Source organism: Mustela putorius, unplaced genomic scaffold (genome assembly GCF_011764305.1).
Source record: "Mustela putorius furo isolate JIRA1106 unplaced genomic scaffold, ASM1176430v1.1 tig00003866_pilon_pilon_pilon, whole genome shotgun sequence".
NCBI lineage: Eukaryota > Metazoa > Chordata > Mammalia > Carnivora > Mustelidae > Mustela > Mustela putorius.
This window is the reverse complement of record NW_025422018.1, coordinates 1,984,115-2,005,153: the sequence shown is the minus strand read 5'-3', so window position 1 is coordinate 2,005,153 and position 21,039 is coordinate 1,984,115. Positions and strand designations below refer to the sequence as shown.

Sequence of the window (21,039 nt, the reverse complement as noted above, 5' to 3'; positions counted from 1 at the left end):
CTGCCTCGGACTACTTGTGATCTCTGTCAAACAAATACAATCTTTAAAAAAAAAAAAAATCAAATATTTCTAATCCTAAAAAACAGCAGGAAACATTAGGTTAAAAGTCTTTATCATGGGGCGCCTGGGTGGCTCAGAGGGTTAAGCCTCTGCCTTCAGCTCAGGTCATGATCTAAGGGTCCTGGGATCGAGCCCCGCATCGGGCTTTCTGCTCAGCGGTGAGCCTGCTTCCCCCCTCTCTCTCTGCCTGCCTCTCTGCCTACTTGTGATCTCTGTCTGTCAAATAAATAAAATCTTTAAAAAAAAAAAGTCTTAATCATATTCATATATTTTATTTCATTCCTGTTTTATCTTTAGTAAAAGGTAATGAGTGTCCCACTATCAAATATTCTTTTTCTCATTGTAACTATTACATTAAGTTCTACAGTGTTAAAATGTTTATCATTAAAATATACACATATTTTCAAATAAAGGTAGAGAAACAATGTATTTACCATTTGCGAAATTAATTTTAAAAATTTAACTGGCTCCTGAACAGGCAACATAATTTAAAAATGAGCTTACTAGTAACTTATTTTAAAATGAGTATTTAATTAAATAAATCAAAAGATAAAGCAACTTATCTCTGTATTTATTTTTTTTATAAAATGCATTTTCAGAAATATTTCATTAGAAACTGGTGCTACAAAAATAAATATAAAACAAATATACATGTTTACATCTGTTACTTACAACATAAATACACATTATTTACATGGTCAAAACCTCAAAAACTCCAGCATGTTTCTTCCATGATTCTCAACATGACTAAGAAGTAGGGAAAACAATAAAAAAAAAGCATAAATACACCACACACCATTTATATTTTTGCTTTTAAAGGACTGTTCAATACAAATATATGAATACAAAGTTTAGGGGTATATGTTCTAAGAGCAAAGTTTAGTGTACTATTTTATCTATGGCCAGTACATTTTAGAAGTTTCATTCTGCTTTGTTCTCTCATTAGAATACATCTATTACGATATAGATTAAAATGGTCTTTTGTAGAAAGGCTTTCTGAGGAAGTTATATCAAATAAAAAAAAGTCACTTTACTTGAAAGCCAACAAAGTTATTTATTAGACTTATGTACCTATAAGGAGCCGTAATTATTCAAAACTAGGAGCTGGATTAGAAAACATCAAAAGGATGGAAGAAAGACACTGTAATTTCTGTTTGATGTAATCTGGTAATTTTTCATTTTCTCCATACCTAAGTGAAGCAAAAGAAAAAAAAAGACAAAAAACACAACTTAATTAATTTGTTTGTATGAAAGTACCAAAAGGTGTATACTATTTTTCAGTAATTCTTCAATGAAAGAGGCACCTCAGAAAAATCACACATATTATTTAAGTAGATACCTAAATCAAGTTAAGCATATCATTTGTTTTCTTTTAAAATAGGGCACTTTATAAGTGTATTTAAACAAAAAAAGAAAATTAGGTCAAATACTTGAGCTGACTTGAAAACTAGATTCTTCATTAAACTGAAGGCCTTAATCTAAAGAACATACAAAATCTTATTAAATCATTTATTTCAACAGATAGAGAAAAGAAAATTATATAGCAAAGGGCTAAATCTCAACCATCATTTTAAGGGCTTACCTAGTTGTTTGACCATTTGGTGATATATAACTGATAGAAGATACTCCTGCCTGGACAACCAACTGGGACCCATCATTGAACTGAACCCACACAGCTCCACTAGTTAACTAGAAAAATATTAAGTATACAAAATTACTATACAGTAGAAGATTTAAAGTTCTTAAAAGGTACTCATGTTCAACAGGTTTTACAAATGGTTAAAAGAAAAAAAAACAATGCTTGGAGCTCTTGGGTGGCTCAGTCATTTAAACATCTGACTCTATTTCAGCTTGGGTCATGATCTCAGGGTCCTAGGATCAAGCCCTTGTTGGGTTCCCCACTAAGAAGGAAGTCTGCTTGCCTCCTGCTGCACCCCCACTGCTTGCACTCCAATGTGCACGCTTAAATAAATTAATCTTAAAAAAAAAAAAAAAAAGGCAACGCTCTCAGGAAACTACAAATGTGGGGCTGTGAAGTTAGTAGCATTGAGAATATTCATTCACATCTTTTCCATTTATTCCTTTAATAGCTATGACATTAAAATATTAAAATTATTCTAAATGAATCCAGTTTCCAATTCATTTCTACTACAATGTCTCAGTAGTTTTGTGTCCCTCCTGCCAACAGTATTTCTAATAAAGGAGAGATTTAGGAAATACAAAAGTAGTATTTTCTTGAATTAGGATTTCCCTCTCTTCTTTGTTCTTGGGCCACAGAATTTCTCTTCTGCCTGTACACTTTAGTCTTTGCAACTTATTCCTTTAGCTACTGATATTTGATATAGTCACTAATATACACTGTGGCACTCCAAACAGAAGAGAGAAGACATGGGCTCTGGAATCAAACAGACCTGAGTTTACACCAGACTCTGCCAACTACTGAGTAGGACCGGGCAAGTCAATCAACAATTATAAGCCATAATTTTACTACCTATAAAAGGAGGTAACACCAACTTTACTGGGTTTTATTTTGGGGAATAACAAGACAATATACGTGAGAAACAATATAACAGGTACTGAACAAATACCGAGTTCTCTTCATTTATTTCCTATCCCTATAAAGGTTTAAGGTGCATTTTTCTTCCCTGGCAAGTAAAAATTACATGTACTAAAAAAATGTACTATGCTCAAGTATGAAAGCTTCAGCTTTCAGATAATATATACATATAGGCTCAGACCTACATATAATTCTTTAAGTTTGAAACTCAATGTGGACTTAATTTTTAAATGCAAAACTTTTCTGCCAAAGGATAATAGATTACAAATAGTAATCTATTATTAATAGATTAATAGTAATAGATTACCAACAGTTTGTAAAACTTAAAAGTCATGAACATCATTCTCAATTACCAAAAAGTAGCCATTATCATGACACCTCTATTCTGTTTTGTTTTGTTTTAAAAATTTTATTTATTTGAGAGAGGGGAGCGGCATAAGTAGAGGAGGGTAGGGAGCAAAGCAGACTACGGCTGAGTGTGCAGCCCACAGCAGGACTCGATCCCTGGACCCTGAGATCATGACCTGAATTGAAGGCAGATACTTAACTGACTTAAGCCACCCAGGTGTCTCTCTATTCTGTTTTTCTTAATTTATTTTTTAAATTGAAGCACTGTTGACATACAGTGTTACGTTAGTTTCAGGTATACAACATAGTGATTCAACAATTCTATAGAGTACTTAAAGCTCACCATCTGTCACAACTTTATTACAGTATTATTGACTATATTCCCTATGCTGTACTTTCCACTTCTGTGACTTATTTATTTTACAGCTGGAAGTATGTACCTCTTAATCCCTGCTACCTAGTTAGCCAGTCTTCCTCCCCTCTGGCAATGACCAGTTTGTTCTCTGTATTTACAAGCTTCTTTCTGTTTTCTGTTTTGCTTTTTAGTTTCCACATGTGAGTGAAATCAAATATTTATTTATTTTTCTCTGCCTGACTTATTTCACTTGGCATAATACCTTCTAGGCCCATCCACGTTGTCACAAATGGCAAGATTTTTTTTTTCCTTATGGTTGAGTAATATTCCATTGTGTATATACACAAATATTTTTTCATGTATGTATCTCTGTATATTTATTTATTAATTTTAAGTAGGCTCCATGCCCAACGTGGGGCTTGAACTTATAGTCCTGAGATCAAGTTGCATGCTTTACAGACTGAGTTGGTCAGGTGCCTCTACACATACATCTTCTTTATCTATCAGTGAACATTTGGGTTTAAGACACTTGTTTTTAAAAACTTTAAAAACAAATCACTTATGCCTTACCAATTTATTAACAATACCTAGAGTTCTCCAAGTGTATACAAATAAAAAATGTCTAAAATTTTAATATAACCAATGTAAAAACGGTGTAAAAACTTTCTTGCAAAGAGAAATATTTAAACTTATTTACTTTTTTGCTAACTGTCTAATGACTATGAAAACTAAAGAAATTCAGAGTGAAAAAATTCACTTTATAAAAAGCTTCTCACCTGTGTAGCCCAACCAACATTTTTCACAAAAACAGATTTCAAAAGTTGTGCTGATTTAGGAAGACAATCTTTTAGACTACTAGAAGAGATGTTTGTTTCAGAAGCTGCAGCCATAAAGCCATGTCCTTCATTTGTAACCATCTATAAACAGTAAAGTACAAGAAGATATTATTCCTTGGCATTTTTATAAGGCAACTTCATCAAAACTGAAAAAATTAGCTGAAAAAATTTTTGTTTAATTTATTTTAAAGAGAGAAGGAGAGAGAGCACGAGGCGGGAGGGGAGGATCAGAGGGAGAAGCAGACTCCCCGCTGAGCAAGGAGCCCCACACGTTACTAGATCCTGGGACTCCATGATCATGACCTGAGCTGAAGGCAATCACTTAACCAACTAAGCAACCCAGGCACGCCCAAAATTTTTTAATAACAGAGTTAAGAAATCAAAATATAGGGACACCTGGGCGGCTCAGTCAGTTAAGCGCCTACCTTCAGCTTAGGTCATGATCCCAGAGTCCTAAGATCTAGTCCCACATCAGGCTCCTTGCTCAGCAGGAAGCCTGCTTCCCCCTCTCTCCCTTGTGATCTCTGCCACTTGTGATCTCTCTCTCTCTGTCAAATAAATAAATAAAATCTTTAAAAAATTAATTAATTAATTAACGCGTTAACCAAAAAATGCGAATATATAACCGCATTATGGAAAACTAGAGAAACACAGAAGAAAAAATCATACAGTTGCTGTTTTCATTTAGGTAGATTTCTTTTGTCTTTTGTTTCCCAAAGGCATAATTTTTCATAACTGCAATTGCAGTATATATGTACATGTGTGTGAGTATATACACACACAGATCTATTTCCCTAATGTTGCATTTTTCTATATTACAATATAGTATTTATAGGCATGACAGTTCATGGAATAAAAAATTAATAAGTTTTTGTAAACAATGTTCTATCATGGATATTAAGGCAGTCGATGATATTTTATTAGTAAAAATAAAATGATTCATATAATAATATATTTAGCTTACAGGGGTAACATTTACACTGAGACCTGAAGGATGAGAAAGAATTAGCCATTAAGAGATTAGGGAAAAGTTCCAGGTCCAGTGAATAGCATGTGAAAAGGCCTGTATGCTTGACTTACTTGAAAAACTAAAAGAAAGCATAGATAGTGCAGGGTAAAGTAGGCAGGGGAGAAGTTGACATGATAAAAAGGCCACAGTAAGGAATTTAAATTTTATATGAAAGGCAAGAGGCAATCACTGAAGAGTTTAAAGTATAGAAGTTACATATATTTACTTACAGGAGGATTAAGCATTGGTGCCAGTTTTGAAGAAGCAGTATTATTTATCATTTTATTCAAAGATGCTCTATCACGCATCAGGTAGTTTGGATCCACAGAAGTAGGAGGTGATAAGGCCTTAGGTGAACTAGTATTTCCAGGTTTTCTGAAGGGGAAAGAAATGTCCAAATATATTCCCTTAAAGCTTTCAAATTACAGAAAACTTAAAAGTGTCCATAGTGTAAACACTAAACTTTTTTTTTAACATTTCTGACACATCTTAGCCATATTTAAAAAATTTTCAAACATTTACCTTCCTATAATTATTGGGAAAAAGGGAGCACTTCCACTTTTCTTTTCCTCCTCTGAAATTATGGATTCCAGTGCTAAGCAAATACGATGGCCCTATTTCAAAAGAATAGAGCTGTCATTATTTCACCTATCATTTGGAATCACTATTAACTTGTATGAAAAACCTACCATAACTAGGTACATACCTCATTTGCATGGTCCATATACATTTTTATTTCCCCTTTCAAGCTACTAATTTCACTTTCACTTTTTAAGGTATAAGATTTCCCAGTCTTTTCAATCACCTGAATTAAATCTTCGGTTTTGTGTATCTTTGCTCCTTAAAGAATAAAAAGAAAACGACTCTTTTATCATTTCTTTAAATACTCCTGTGTTTATACTCATTATCATGCTAGTGCATAAAGATTAAGGTATTATATTCACTCACTGATCATTAAAAAATGAGGCTGTGAATATATTCAATAAACATAAGCCATCCATTTTTTTCCCTTCATATATCTGGTGTAAGTCTGATAATTTTATGATATTTTATAAAATCACATCAGGCCGCCTGGGTGGCTCAGTGGGTTAAGCCTCTGCCTTCGGCTCAGGTCATGATCCCAAGGTCCTGGGATGGAGCCCCGCATAGGACTCTCTGCTCAGCGGGGAGCCTGCTTTCCCCTCTCTCTCTGTCTGCCTCTCTGCCTACTTGTGATTTCTGTCTGTCAAAAAAATAAATAAAATCTTTAAAAAAATAAAAAAATAAAAATCACTGATCTCATACAAAAACACAGTTGAAGGATAGCTATTATTATATGTATACTGTATGAGTGTATGTGCTAGGTATCCCTTAAAAGGAGTTTTACAGATTAAAAAGTAAATCATCTTTAGATTTAGGAAAACATATTCTCTTGTTCAATCCTATCCTTTTGCCACATTTTTTTTTTAAGATTTTATTTATTTATTTGACAGACAGCGATCACAAGTAGGCAGAGCAGCAGGCAGAGAGAGAGGGGGAAGCAGGCTCCCCACTGAGCAGAGAGCCCGATGCGGGGCTCAATCCCAGGACCCTGGGATCATGACCTGAGCTGAAGGCAGAGGCTTTAACTCACTGAGCCACCCAGGCACCTCCATTTGCCACATTTATAATTCTCTTCATTTGGTAAATGTCCATTTGAGTTTCTACTAAGAAGTAGGATATTTATTTAAGGTGATTCTGTACTATCAACCTGAGTGTTATTAAATCTGAGCTAAAATGGGAAAGAGAACTAATATACATATTGGAGAATAAGCTGTTTATATAAATAAATTTGGTTAACATATTTAACATATAGTATACTGTGCTGTGTAACTAATTTGTATAAATATACAGCTTATAAACTTGTGGTGCTGAATTAAAAAAAAACTACTAAATTATAAACTAAAGGGGAAAAATTATCATTTCTAAATGGTACTTACCATCATAAAACCAAACCTCAAAATCAGCATCAGGGGAATTCTCCATTAAAATGCATTTAGCATATCTCGAAAAATAAGTGATTTTGGGTGATTTAGATCTTACAAGGTGTACAAATCTGGAAGCATATTGATATTTTCGCCAGTATTTCTCTAGGGAAAAAAAGAAAAAAATTACCTAATAGTGGGAAATAAAGTGTTGACTTGACATATAAATTCCGTAAGTTTAATATTGATCACTACTCTTACACAAAAATTCACGTCGATAGGTTAGAAACCTCATTACTAAAATAAAGATATCTTAGTCCTGCAAGTCTATTATTTTAATGAAAACTAAAGACAATATAATACAATCCCCAAGAAGTATATAACAAAATCCAATGAGTAGTACCACGATAATTAAAAAAAATCTCTTCCTCTGAATCACTGACTCTTTATTATAAGTAATGATTCTAGAAATGTTTTAACAATTGAAATGAAAAAATTTCTACCTGAGATATCAGAATCAGACTATCAGGAAAAGATGTAGTTCTTTTTATGTTAGTAAAGCATAGAGTTTTGTGGTCCTAATATTCAAAAGTCAGTTTTTACAATTCCCTGGAACTATAGTCACTTACAGTATTTAGTCTTGTTCTGTTTTGATTTCTAATAGGATTAGACAGGTTTTCTTGTTTGATTCTAAAAGTCACTTTAGTGAAGGCTTACTATTCAATATTTAATTCCCCTATCCATAAAATCCAGAAGCTGAACGAGAAGTCAAAATTGGTTAGCCATAATAACAGATGGTCATTTATGGAGCATAATAATGGTTTTAAAAGCCAAAAATTGATACTTTATGTTGAATTTTAAACAAGATTCTTCACAAATTAGTAACTAAACAAGAGTACATATTATATTTGTGTGATATATGACTAATATTCCATAGTTTTTGCTTAAATATGTGATAACACAGAGTATGAATAAACATTGGATTAGTAAGGTACAACATATATCTCACCACATATAAAATATGAGAACATGAGTTATAGCCTGGTTGAAGCAAGACATTTATAATCTATGATATCCACACATATAGAGTTTACATATAAATAAGTGCATTATCTAAATTTATTCCTGATAAATTTACATACCTGGTAAATTGTCAAAGCAGTACCTACTGATGTTGTCAGTAGGGGGTGGTGGTCTGTCAGCAAGAGGAAAACCTCTTCCATCATTGGGATAATAAATAGTAATCTGTCAAAAAGTTTTTTAAAAATTCTAATTATATGCCATTAAGTTAGAGAGCTATATTTCACTAGAAAAATTATGTAAAAGAGCTCACATGTAAAATTCAATATTATTTTATTGAAAATGTTAAATATTTTCTAGAAGTAATAAAGTTTAGATTTTGCTATAAGTTATAATTATTTTAAAAACCACATTAATTAAATATATGTAACATGGTATTTCAGTTTTTTAATTTCAGAGATATTATCATATTAAGAAAACCAATGTTTAAGTATTTAATGATATCCTTGTAGAATGAACTGGAATGCTAAATGTTTAATGATGATTTAAAATTACAAAATGAAGTAAAGCCACATTACCATATTTCCATCACTAGATATTTGAAGAACTTCTTTCACATATTCTTGTGATGTATGTTCCTTTAGAAGCTCCACACATACCTCCTCTGAATCAAGTATGCTAACCTAAAAAACAAGAAGGTAACATTAGTAACAATTCTCTTGTTTACTATAATAGCTCTGACATATAAAATATTTAAAAGTACTTAACCATAGCAGAAACAAAAATTCAAGTCAAAATCAAATGGCTGCTTCTGTCCAACAGTCTACACCAGAGCTGTATTTGAGCACAATTGTGAAATATAAGGAGCAAAGGTAAGAAGGCATAATTAAGTGTGAAATGATAACCAGTGAGTAAAATGAAAGCAGAAGGTAGGGGTGGAGAATAAGGGCTTTAAAAAGACAATAGCAAGCCAAACAAAGGCAAGACTGGGTGAATAGAAAACAAGGTACAAAGAGGAAGAAGATAGAATTAAAAAATAAAAATTGCTATTTCCAATTCATACATCAATGTAAACTCTAAACTTGATTTTGTATATATTGTTTTTCTTTAGTTCCAAATGTTAAGAAAATTTTTTTTTAGTTTACCTTTTTGATGAGACTAAATACTGAAACAATTAAGACAAAAGCAAAAAGCAGTATTAAATATTAATTCAGTAACCGGAATTGTGAATAAAATAATATTTAACACAGTATTTAGCCACTGTTACTTTTATTTTTCTTAATTTTTTTTTTTAAAGATTTTATTTATTTATTTGACAGACAAGAGATCACAAGTAGGCAGAGAGGCAGGCAGAAAGAGAGAGAGGGAGGAGGAAGCAGGCTCCCTGCTGAGCAGAGAGCCCAGATGTGGGGCTCAATCCCAGGACCCTGGGCTCATGACCTGAGCCAAAGGCAGAGGCTTTAACCCACTGAGCCACCCAGGAGCCCTCCCACTGTTACTTTTAAATGTTTCTCATTATCAGTAATTTAAAATTCAAAGCTTATCAGTATCAATTCACCATTCTTAAAGTAGCTAATAGAAAACATTAGTAATTTTTCCATAAATTCCTAGTCTTTACTTTTAAATCAGTTTATCATGTAAATATCAAAAGTACAGGAACTAAAAGAAACATATTTGATATAAGAAACCACATACTCAAGGAAAATATCAAATAGGAATTTAGAAAAATGATAGACATACCACAGCCTTTTTGGTTTTCTGTCTAATCGGTTTTAACCTGTAAGCAGTCAAAGGAGATGTAATGTCTCGTAGCGTACGTTTCTGATAACCCAATGGTGGCTCCATACCCCTAGTTTTGCTTTGCTCAGAAAGAGGATCTGAGCCAAAAATAGATTCCTGTTGAATTATCTCAGGTTTACTTTGAAATGCAGTCATAAATTTCATGGTATTCAACTGTTTTGCAGGATGAACATTATCAGAAGCATCAGAACTCTTTTTGGCTCTCGTATCAGTCCAAACATTTCTTGATGTGTCCTGCAAGTCTGGATGGCCTTGGAAATCTCTTTTTGGGCTAATGCTGTTGTGCTCAGTAGTTTCTCTTAAATGATCTGCAATATACACAGATTGAAGCAAGTTAGTGAAAATGAAAAAAAAAAACAAGTCTACACAACATAATGTCATACTGGTATAATTTTGTTTTGAAGTAAAAAAGAAATCTAGTAAAAAAATGTTTATAATATTTCTAACAAATAAGGAGTTTTAAGATATGACATAATACAAGAATGACTTTAAAAGATTTTATTTATTTATGCGAGAGAGAGAGACAGAGAGAGCATTAGCTTAGGCAGGCAGGACGAGGCAGAGGAAAAGGGAGAAGCAAGACTCCCCACTGAGCAGGGAGCACGATGTGAGACTCAATCCCAGGAATCTGGGATCATGACCTGAGCAGAAGGCAGATGCTTAACTGACTGAGCCACTCAGGCTCCCTAAGAATGACCTTAAAGGAACATTTTAATCCAGATTGCAAAGATATACCTTTATACTCCTAAAACTAAGAAAAGATATTAATATGAAATTTGTTTTTCAGTCAAGGCAAAATTTAGGGTCACTTACTAATTCTAAAACAAGTAACTGCCAGTGTTCCAACAAGTACAGGTAATCATTCTATGTAATATGTAAATTTACCTCTTTAAGCTGAGGACTGTCTGACCATCTTTACTTATAAAATATGTAAATAAAACCAAAAACAATATATGAAATAGTTGTAATGTTATTATTATTTAATATTATGAGTGTATTTGCACATTTTTTTTTAGATTTTATTTATTTATTTGACAAACAGGAGATCACAAGTAGGCAGAGAAGCAGGCAGAGAAAGAGGAGGAAGCAGGCTCCCCACCGAGCAAAGAGCCCTATGTGGGGCTCCATCCCAGGACCCTGGGATCATGACCCAAGCCGAAGGTAGAGGCTTTAAGCCACTGAGCCACCCAGGCGCTCCATTTTGCACCATATTTTTTAAAAGCTCTTGTTGAATTTTACCTATTTATATTTTATATAGCTTTACAGTTCACACGGGAACATTAATTTTTTAAAGCCCCTTAAGTAATTAGGCTATATAGATCTCTATAAGGCAATTTTTCAAATGCTAAACTCAAAAATATATATTGCATTTTTTCCCTAAATGACTTGTTAGTGCTTTCTTTCCTCCTTCTCCCATGACAGAAATATTTTGTACCAAATAATATACTTTAAAATTGCAGCAGCACTACCAGATTATAAACAAACTTATTTCTCCATCTCAGATATATCCCGATTACCAAATAAAAGTATCTATAAACACAACAGAAGGTTAAATGCACAATTAAGAACATGGCAATTTTATAGTTTAAAAACCATAAAATTGAATTACCATCATGAAGTACACATAAAAAGATTAATTCCCTTTTGGGCTCTTGAAAATAATGTATGTTTAAAAAGAAAAAAACAGATGGTTGAGGTAACATAACAACTCTGCTTAAATTATAGTCATATTATGTATTCTCTGTCTGAAGTAATATAATACTTGGTAAGAAATGATCTCCTCCTCCCCATATGTTTTCTTTATTATTCTCTTTTTTTCCATGGTATTTCCAACCCACCTTCTGGGAGTCTGTTGTGTTTATTAATAAGAAATGTTGAACTGTCAAACTCTAAATCTAAAATAATGACTTGGATGACAGCTGTATTTTTGTTTTTTGTTTTTAAGATTTTATTTATTTATTTGACAGACAGAGATCACAAGTAGGCAGAGAGGCAGACAGAGAAGGGGGAGGAGGCAGGCTCCCCACTGAGCAGAGAGCCCATGTGGGGCTTGATCCCAGGACCCTGGGATCATGACCTGAGCCGAAGGCAGAAGCTTTAACCCACTGAGTTACTCAGGCACCCGTGGATGACAGCTGTTTAAAAATGTTTAGGTTTTGGGGTGCCTGGCTGGCTCAGTCAGTAGAGCATGTAACTTTTTTTGTTTGCTTTTTTTTTTTTTTTTTAACAGATTTTATTTATTTGAGAGAGAGAAAGAGCATAAGCAGGAGGAGGTGGAAAGGCAGAAGGAGAAAGAAAAGCAGGGGCCCGACGCAGGGCCTGATCCTGGGACTCTGGATCAAGACCTGAGCCAAAGGTAGATGCTTAACCGACAGCCACCCAGGCGCCCGGAGTATGTTAACTCTTGATCTCAAGTTTGTGAATTCAAGCCCACATCGGCCTAGAGTTACCTTAAAAAAACAAAAAAACCAGGTTTTTAGTAGCTGTGTACTTCCGTGTATGTAAAGTCCCATGTAAACCATGATGTCCTCATTAGCGTCTACTTAAAAATAAGGTCAGTCATCTTTTGATTATTTTATATGTGCTGACAGTATGTGCTTCTTGCAGATAGGATGCAAGAACAGAGATAAGGAATAAAGAGTACAGTTCATGAGCCAAACCGCTTGTACTGGAATCCTGGCTCCTCTGCTTTTAGGCGGTGTAGCTTAGCAAATTAAGCTCTGTGCAACACAATTCCTCATGTGTAAGATGGGGCTAATATTATCTTTGTATTTTTAAAAAGATTTTATTTATTTGAGAGAGAGAGAACAAGCAGTGGGGAGGGGTAGAGGGAGAGATAGACAGAGAGAGAGAAGCAGACTCCCCACTGAACAGAAAGCCGGCTCCATCATGCATGATCTGAGTGGAAATGGAAGGCAGATGCTTAACCAACTGAGCCACCCAGGCACCTCTATCTTCATATTTATTGTGTGTGAGAATTTAATAAGTTAATATTTGTTAAGCATTATGGACAGTAGCTGATATAGCAAATACTCAAAATGAGTAAAGTTATTATTACTGTTTTTTTTTTTTTTAATTTATTTATTTGACAGACAGAGACCACAAGCAGGCAGAGAGGCAGAGAGAGAGGAGGAAGCAGGCTCCCGATGTGGGGCTCGATCCCAGGACTCTGGGATCATGACCTGAGCCGAAGGCAGAGGCTTTAACCCACTGAGCCACCCAGGCGCCCCTTATTACTGTTATCGTAATATAGTTTACTGAAAATGTATTATTATTTTTTTTAAATGTATTATTTTCTCAAGAAAACCCAAACAGAAAACTCACCCTTTATTTGCAGATTCCCAAACCACTGTTGCACCATTTCAGTCTGAGTTGTCTGGTCTGGAAATGGAAAAGGAGTTTTCCCTGGACAAAGACGATTGGAGCTAAACAGAGGAAAAAAATTCTGATAAACTAATAAAAAAATTATCAGATAATAACTTCTGATGATAAAAAGATTTTAAAAATCTTTTGATCTGAATACTTAAACTGAAGCTAAATTTCAAGACCAAAATGCCCATGGTACTGTAACAAAGTTTCTATATGGCTACTGCCCTCTAGTAATTTAAGCATAAAAATAAAAGATAAGAAAAAGGAAAAAACACTACAAGCATTAAAAAATGAGTCTTAATGTTAATAACATGATTACTCATCATTGGCTCAGCTGTGTGTGTGTGTGTGAGAGAGAAGGGAGAAAGAAGGATAGAAAAAGAGAACAGTTATTATCAGAGTACTTTAGGGATCAGACACATTTAATATGATACTTTGCACTGGAGACCTGCTGCCTATAAAATAAAAATGAAACAAAATTCTCAAGTATTAAACACATTCATGAGCACATACACTCATTATGAAATTGTTTCTTAACTACAATTAAAAAATGATCATTCTGATTCTCTAATAAGAAATAGAAATCATAGCTAAGAAGTACCCCAGGAACATCTGACAATATAAGAAAAAATTAACCCTCCTTAGTTAGATGCAGTTCCCTACGTGTGCTGATATAACATCTATAGAAAAATAAAATGCTTTTGATAGAATTCTTACCAGGCTTGATCATTATCAAGTCTTTCAAAAGATCCAGAACTACTGGATGTCTTTTCCTTAAAGAAATGCAAAATATTGACATTGCTGTTTGTAGGTGAGTATCTTTCTTCATTTTCATCTACTCCTGATCTTTTGGATTTTGAAAGCATTTCTGCTGAGTGACATCGTTCCACTGTTATGGCTCGAGACTGACTATTAGAAGTGCCAGATCTATCAGAGGAATGGGCTCTACGAAGGTATCGAGAATGTGGCCTTTCTTCCATATCCTGGGTTACTCTTCGCCTCCCATTATTACCGGTTTCTTGTTCTCGATTTCCCCACTGAGTATAAAGACTGCTTCCATCTCCTGAAGAGGAAAAATCACTTGAATTTTTATTCTTTGGAAATATAGTCACTTTATTTGGGAGTGGCTGACCAATCAAAAGTCTTCTCCTATCAAAGAAACTACCACTTATACTGGTACTGGAAGAAGCTGTAATTGCAGTAGAAATTGTGGCATGTCCACTATCAATTGAGTCTTCTACAGTTCCTAAATCTTTACTTTTTGTTGAAGAATTTCGGGACATAAAAGGATGGTCTAATATTGAAGACAGACTTAAACGATCTGCTGGATTTCTGCGAAGTAACTGGTGAATAAGGTCCTTAGCCTCACTTGTCAAAAAAGTTGGCATTTCATAATCTGCCAATACTACTTTATTTAATGTGTTCTTGACTGTGTCAGTGTCAAAAGGAGGTCTCCCAATAAGCAACGTATAAAACATACAGCCCAAGGACCAAACATCAGATTCAAGTCCATGTGCACTTCGAGTTGCAATTTCTGGTGAAATATAATTAGGAGTTCCACACAAAGTATAGTGCTTCTCATGTGGCATTTTCAACTGAGTTGCCAGCCCAAAGTCGGCAATCTTGATGTTCATATTACGGGTAAGTAAGAGGTTAGAAAGTGTGAGATCCCGATGTAATATGCCATGAGAATGGAGATACAACATTCCTGTGATGATCTGGTGCATAAAGTGTCGAGCTGTTGGAATGCAAAAAATAAAATTGACAATTTAGAAAATCTGATTCAGTATTTAGAATCTTAGAATTCAGTTTTTAGAAACCCAAGTATATATGCCACAGTATTACATTAGAACACCAGCTTGCAGCTTAGTTCTACCAACCAAAATACTATTTTGATGATAATTCCATAATATTCTTTTAAGTCCCTTTAAAACAACTGGGAACTCCTTCTAATCTTTGTCCTTTCCAACTGATGAGTTTTCTATATAGTTAAGGAAAGCTTAATTATATTAGCAACTGGGGGAGACTGGACTACCTAGGGTTTCTAGAAGTCCATAGCAATTAAAAGAAAATATTTATAATTGCACAAACAATTCATAAATGTATTATAATTGTTAAAAGGAAAAAAGAAAGCTAGTTCCTCTGATGTCCTCACAAACCCTCACAAAAAATAACCACTATTAATAATGTGTTTATACTGTTTTATACATTTGTGCTTATGTACATTTGTCTACCGAAATATACTGTAATAAATGCTTTAAAATATAAAAATGTATATATTTCTGCAAAGAAGACATCCAGATGGCCAACAGACACATGAAAAAGTGCTCCATATCACTTAGCATCAGGGAAATACAAATCAAAACCACAATGAGATATCACCTCACACCAGTCAGAATGGCTAAAATAAACAAGTCAGGAAATGACAGATGCTGGCGAGGATGCGGAGAAAGGGGAACCCTCCTACACTGTTGGTGGGAATGCAAGCTGGTGCAGCCACTCTGGAAAACAGCATGGAGGTTCCTCAAAATGTTGAAAATAGAACTGCCCTATGACCCAGCAATTGCACTATTGGGTATTTACCCTAAAGATACAAACGTAGTGATCCAAAGGGGCACGTGTACTCGAATGTTTATAGCAGCAATGTCCACAATAGCCAAACTATGGAAAGAACCTAGATGTCCATCAACAGATGAATGGATCAAGAAGATGTGGTATATATACACAATGGAATACTATGCAGCCATCAAAAGAAATGAAATCTTGCCATTTGCGGCAACATGGATGGAACTAGAGCGTATCATGCTTAGCGAAATAAGTCAAGCAGAGAAAGACAACTATCATATGATCTCCCTGATATGAGGAAGTGGTGATGCAACATGGGGGCTTAAGTGGGTGGGAGAAGAATAAATGAAACAAGATGGGATTGGGAGGGAGACAAACCGTAAGTGACTCTTAATCTCACAAAACAAACTGAGGGTTGCTGGGGGGAGGGGGTTTGGGAGAAGGGGGTGGTATTATGGACATTGGGGAGGGTATGTGCTTTGGTGAGTGCTGTGAAGTGTGTAAACCTGGTGATTCACAGACCTGTATCCCTGGGGATAAAAATATATGTTTATAAAAAATAAAAAATTATAAAAAAATATTTAAAAAATATTTAAAAAATATATAAAAAATACAGTTCTGTTACTCTTCCCCCCACTTCACAGAATTTCTTGAAATATTCTCATGTCAGTACACATATTTTCTCTTCTTAAAGATTTATTTATTTATTTTAGGGGCACCTGGGTGGCACAGTCATTAAGCCTCTAACTCTTGGTTTTGGCTCAAGTCATGATCTCATGTCAGGAGATGGAGCCCCAGTTTGGGCTCTGTGCTTAGCAGGGAGTCTGCTTAAGATTCTTTCTCCTTCTGCCCCTCCCTTACCCCTCACTCTCTAAAATAAATAAATCTTTAAAATAAAGATGTGCTAATCTTTTTAAAAAAGATTTATTTATTTGAGAGACAGAGGCAGAGAGAGCATGAGCAGGAGGGGCAGAAAGAGTCTCTGGTGTGGGGGCTCAATGTCAGGACCCTGAGATTACAACCTGAGCTGAAACTATGAGCTGGAGGCTTAACCAAGTGCATCACCCAGGTCCCCCATAAATTTTCATTTTATTTAATTGCTATCAATGAATAGTTGGTCATTTCTGATATTTCAAGATTACAGAAAACATAGGAATAAACATTTTGTACCCACTTGTTTTCTTATGTATATGTATGGCATGGTTCTCTATGTTAAATTCAAGAAGCAGAAATACTGGGTTGAAGGATAAAATTTAGTATTTTAATACTTGCCAAACTGCCCTCCAAAAGGCTGTATTTTCATGCATATCCTTGTTAACATTGGGTAGTATCAATCCAATGAGTTTAAAAAAAAGAAAAAGGGGTATTCCACTATTTTATTTGGCACTCTTAGGATTACTATCGAGTTTAGGCATCTTTTTATTTATTTTTTGGCCATTTGTACTTTCTCTTCTGTGAAGTCTGCCTATATTCCCTACCCATTTTTCTATTGCATTACCTTTTTTTAAGCATCCCTTTTATTTTTAATATTAAACATTAATTTAATATAATTTGTCAGTCATATATTTTACAAATATTTACTTCCTTTGTTTTAAATTTGACTTAATCTTTTGTCATTCATGTGCTTAATGTTAATTAAGTCAAATTGATAATTCTTTTCCTTTATAGCTTTTGTAGATTTTCTTAATTAAGGCTTACTATTATACAGTATTACAAAAAATGCAAGTCATCATTAATATTTGTATAGCTTGTATTATTCAACTTGTATTACTACATTATTTTGAGTCAAAGAATATGAATATTTGCGGGGCGCCTGGGTGGCTCAGTCGGTTAAAGCCTCTGCCTTTGGCTCAGGTCATGATCCCAGAGTCCTGGCATCGAGCCCCGCATCAGGCTCTCTGCTCAGCCGGGAGCCTGCTTCCTCCTCTCTCTTTGTCTGCCTCTCTGCCTACTTGTGATCTCTCTCTGTCAAATAAATAAATAAAATCTTAAAAAAAAAAAAAAAGAAGAAGAATATGAATATTTGCATAACTCAATACATATGACCAAACTGCTTTTCAAATGGATTATATAGACTTAAATGTACCAAAAGTTCAATAGCAACCACATCCGTTAGCTTACCTACAATCTCAGTTATCAGGATAACTAGAAAACAATTATTTTTGTGATGACTCATGGACCTTATTTGATACTGATCCAAACTGTAAAATAGTTATTTATGAGAAACTCTGGAAGTTGAAACTTACTATGCATTTGATACTAGGGAATTACTGGGTATGATAATGACTTTGTGGCTATTATTATTTTTAAAAGTTTTTATTTTTTTTATTAAAGACATACAACAAAATATTTATAGATATAAAGATGGCTACAATCAGCTTCAAAATACTCTGGAAAATTAGGGGAATAAGAAGAGTACAAATGAAACAATTTGATCATGAATTGATAGCTTTGGAAGCTGAGGCCTCATTATACTGTTCCATCTACTATTTTTGACATTTTCTATAATAAATTATTTCAATATTTGTGTTTGACTTAGGAACTACTTTATAGACATCAATAACATTCTAAAAAGCTTTTCTCTAGAACTGAAAGGATACACACTATCAATGATTTAATTTAAAATGTGATTTTGGATTTAAAAAAAAAAGGGGGCGCCTGGTGGCTCAGTGGGTTAAGCCTCTGCCTTTGGCTCAGGTCCTGGTATCGAGCCCTGAATTGGGCTTTCTGCTCAGCAGGGAACCTGCTTCCCCATTCTCTCTCTGCCTGCCTCTCTGCCTACTTGTGATCTCTGTCAAATAAATAAAAAATTTAAAAAAAATAAAAATAAAATGTATTTTGGGGAAAGATAACAAATTTCTCCTTTTACTTCTGTAATGTTTAAATTATTTATAGAAATTAACAGCTTTTCGAATTTTGAGAGTTGGGGGTCTCCCTTTCTAGCCCAAAGTAATAATTTAAAGTTTTATTAAACATTACAAAATACCACATTCTTCAAAAACTAGTTTTTAAAGAGTAAAATTTATATACACAAAAGAAAAAAAGCAGCTACCTACCTTCGTTTTCTGAGAATGGTTTCATTCTGTTCTTTAGATACCTGTTCATTTCTCCATTATGGCACATTTCTAATACTAGATACACATAATTGTTATCTTCAAAATAATTATACAGCTGAAATGTAAAAGGGCATAGTAAATGATAATATACAAAAATTCAATGTCCTTGGTCACTTTTATAAAATTTGTATTACCTCCAAGATAGAAGGATGTTTCAACTGGCAATGTATTTTCACCTCATTTTGGACTCTCTGCACCATTCCAGCTTTGTACATGGCTTTCTTATCTATCTAAAAAAAACACGAAACATTTAAATGTTGCTGATGAACTTCCAAATGTGAAGTTTTCAAAAGTTAACTTTGAAGAGAAAGTATACTTTAAAATATTCTTAAGTCCTTTTATCTACATCTTTCTGAGATCAATTTACTCTGTTGTCTGTTTTCCCCATGCACCTAAGAGAGTGCTTGGCAGAGGAGACATTCAGTAAAAAAGTCTACCCAATGCATTCTAATCTCCTCTCCCAACTTAAAAGAATTTAATAGCACAACAATCATATCTATAACAATAACAACAAAAATCTACCCAAGCTTTTTTTTTTTTTTTCACCCTATTATTTTCTACTAGACAAGCTTTAAAATAAAACTTCCTTTTCCCTACTGGTTTAGATAAGTGATTCTTAATTTGCTTATGATACTCCTATCATAAACAATCAAAACATAGTATTTTTTATAACAATCAAAACATAGTATTTTAGATTGTTAACAGTGTAATACAGAACTAGGCACAAATCCTACTCATTATTATAAAAAAATTATTTGCTTTTCGATTTCTGTCAATTACTACAAGTTTGCATAATAACTAGTACTAGGTCTACTGAACATTAGTGAAAATAAAACACTTATTTAAGCATAGTCAAGGATCTCCTAAAACATCTGTAATGACAATCGCTGGACTTGGCATTATTGTTTTCTGCATAAGGGATAGGTTTCCCTCCACCCTTAATTTAAAAAAAAAAAAAAGCCTCATAGGTAAGAAGTTTCTTATATCTTAAGTCACCTCTCTAATTACTTGCAAAGTAGAGGTGAAAAGTTGGTTAATATATTCTTACCATTTTGATTGCTACTTCCAAACCAGTGTGAATGGACTCAGCTCTGTAGACACCAGCAAATGATCCTTTACCAAGCAGATTCCCAACTTTAAAATCCTTAAAAGTTAAAATTAAAGATAGGTGTGATGACTCACATGAGTGAAAAAGAAGAAAGATAGGAAGAGACTGGAAAAATATGATAAAATGGACCAAGAGGGGAATATGAATTTAAAATTCAAGCAGGTATTACACCTCGATACAGCAGGAGTTTGGGGTGGAAAGCATGTTGACGCCTTGCGGAGATCCCTGAAAGTCCAGGCTGGGCTTCAGATACAGCACCCTAGTGGACTGCTTCCTCAACCTCAGCGCAACTTCATCACCTTGCTCCCACCTCCAGCCAACCCCTGGGAGCAGAGGGCACGGCACGAATCCCGCCGCATCTCCCGCCGGAGGTAACCGCCATCCCCTCGGAGAAGGGGGTGGCAGCTTTGCCCTGTTTTAGCGCGGCAGACCCGGCGGGATAGCCCTGGTGTCTGGAGACGGACGGGCGGGGCCGTGAGCGACTCACCTTGTCCCCCAACACCCCAGCCTGAGGGGCGGGACGCTCCGCCCTAGACAGCCAGGCCGGCGGTTGGGACGCTCCCAAGGCACCTCGGCGCCCGCCCCACAGCCGTTAGATTCGCCTGGTTTCCTTTTTGCAGCAGTCTCGAGTCCTGCCACTCCAGCTACCCCACCCTCCCAATCTGCCCCGGAGAAGATTGCCAAGACTTTTCACCTCGATCTTCTCCCCGATGCAAGTCGCCATATTTCCAGGCTCAGGCCTGTGCTCCGATTAGCTTCCTTCACGCAGTCCCTTCGAGGCAGCGCTCCAAGCAGCCAGCCGGTCTTGGCGCCCATCAGGCTTGGCTCTCTAGGCCGCCCCTCCGGGCGACGGCTGCACAGCCACCGAAAGGCCTCTCCTGCACCTTCCGAGACCCGGGCGGCGCCTCCGCGCTCCCATTTTGAAAAACTCGCGCCGGTTGCCGTCCCTGCGG

The 21,039-nt window shown here is 35.1% G+C and overlaps 1 protein-coding gene across 4 annotated transcripts; it reads right to left on the bottom strand.

Annotated features, from left to right (window-relative positions):
* Window positions 1-844: 844 nt before the first annotated feature.
* On the bottom strand, window positions 845-21,039 carry PLK4 (polo like kinase 4). 4 transcript variants are annotated; one of them, XM_004747932.3, is made up of 16 exons: window positions 20,781-21,039; window positions 20,027-20,122; window positions 19,113-19,208; window positions 18,919-19,033; window positions 14,015-15,035; window positions 13,253-13,353; window positions 9,869-10,236; window positions 8,707-8,811; window positions 8,251-8,353; window positions 7,124-7,273; window positions 5,872-6,005; window positions 5,688-5,779; window positions 5,396-5,540; window positions 4,097-4,237; window positions 1,643-1,749; window positions 845-1,250 (listed from the first exon to the last, which is right to left on the bottom strand). In XM_004747932.3, the coding sequence occupies exons 1-16, from the start codon at window positions 20,808-20,810 to the stop codon at window positions 1,148-1,150; spliced, it is 2,907 nt and encodes a 968-aa protein (XP_004747989.1). In that variant the 5' UTR covers window positions 20,811-21,039; the 3' UTR covers window positions 845-1,147. The 4 variants fall into 4 exon arrangements, with proteins under 4 accessions (XP_004747989.1, XP_044922355.1, XP_044922357.1 ...); XM_045066420.1 differs by lacking the exon at window positions 20,781-21,039 and adding an exon at window positions 20,258-20,630; XM_045066422.1 differs by lacking the exons at window positions 1,643-1,749; window positions 20,781-21,039 and adding an exon at window positions 20,258-20,630.

Excerpts from the sequence above, each read along its gene's own strand:
- PLK4 (XM_045066420.1), bottom strand. The coding sequence starts at position 20,290 with ATGCTTTCCACCCCAAACTCCTGCTGTATCGAG. Across the intron at positions 4,238-5,395 it reads CACCAATGCTTAATCCTCCT|ATGGTTACAAATGAAGGACA; the intron begins GTAAGTAAATAT and ends TACTGTTTATAG. Across the intron at positions 1,251-1,642 it reads CCAAATGGTCAAACAACTAG|GTATGGAGAAAATGAAAAAT; the intron begins GTAAGCCCTTAA and ends TGCTTCACTTAG.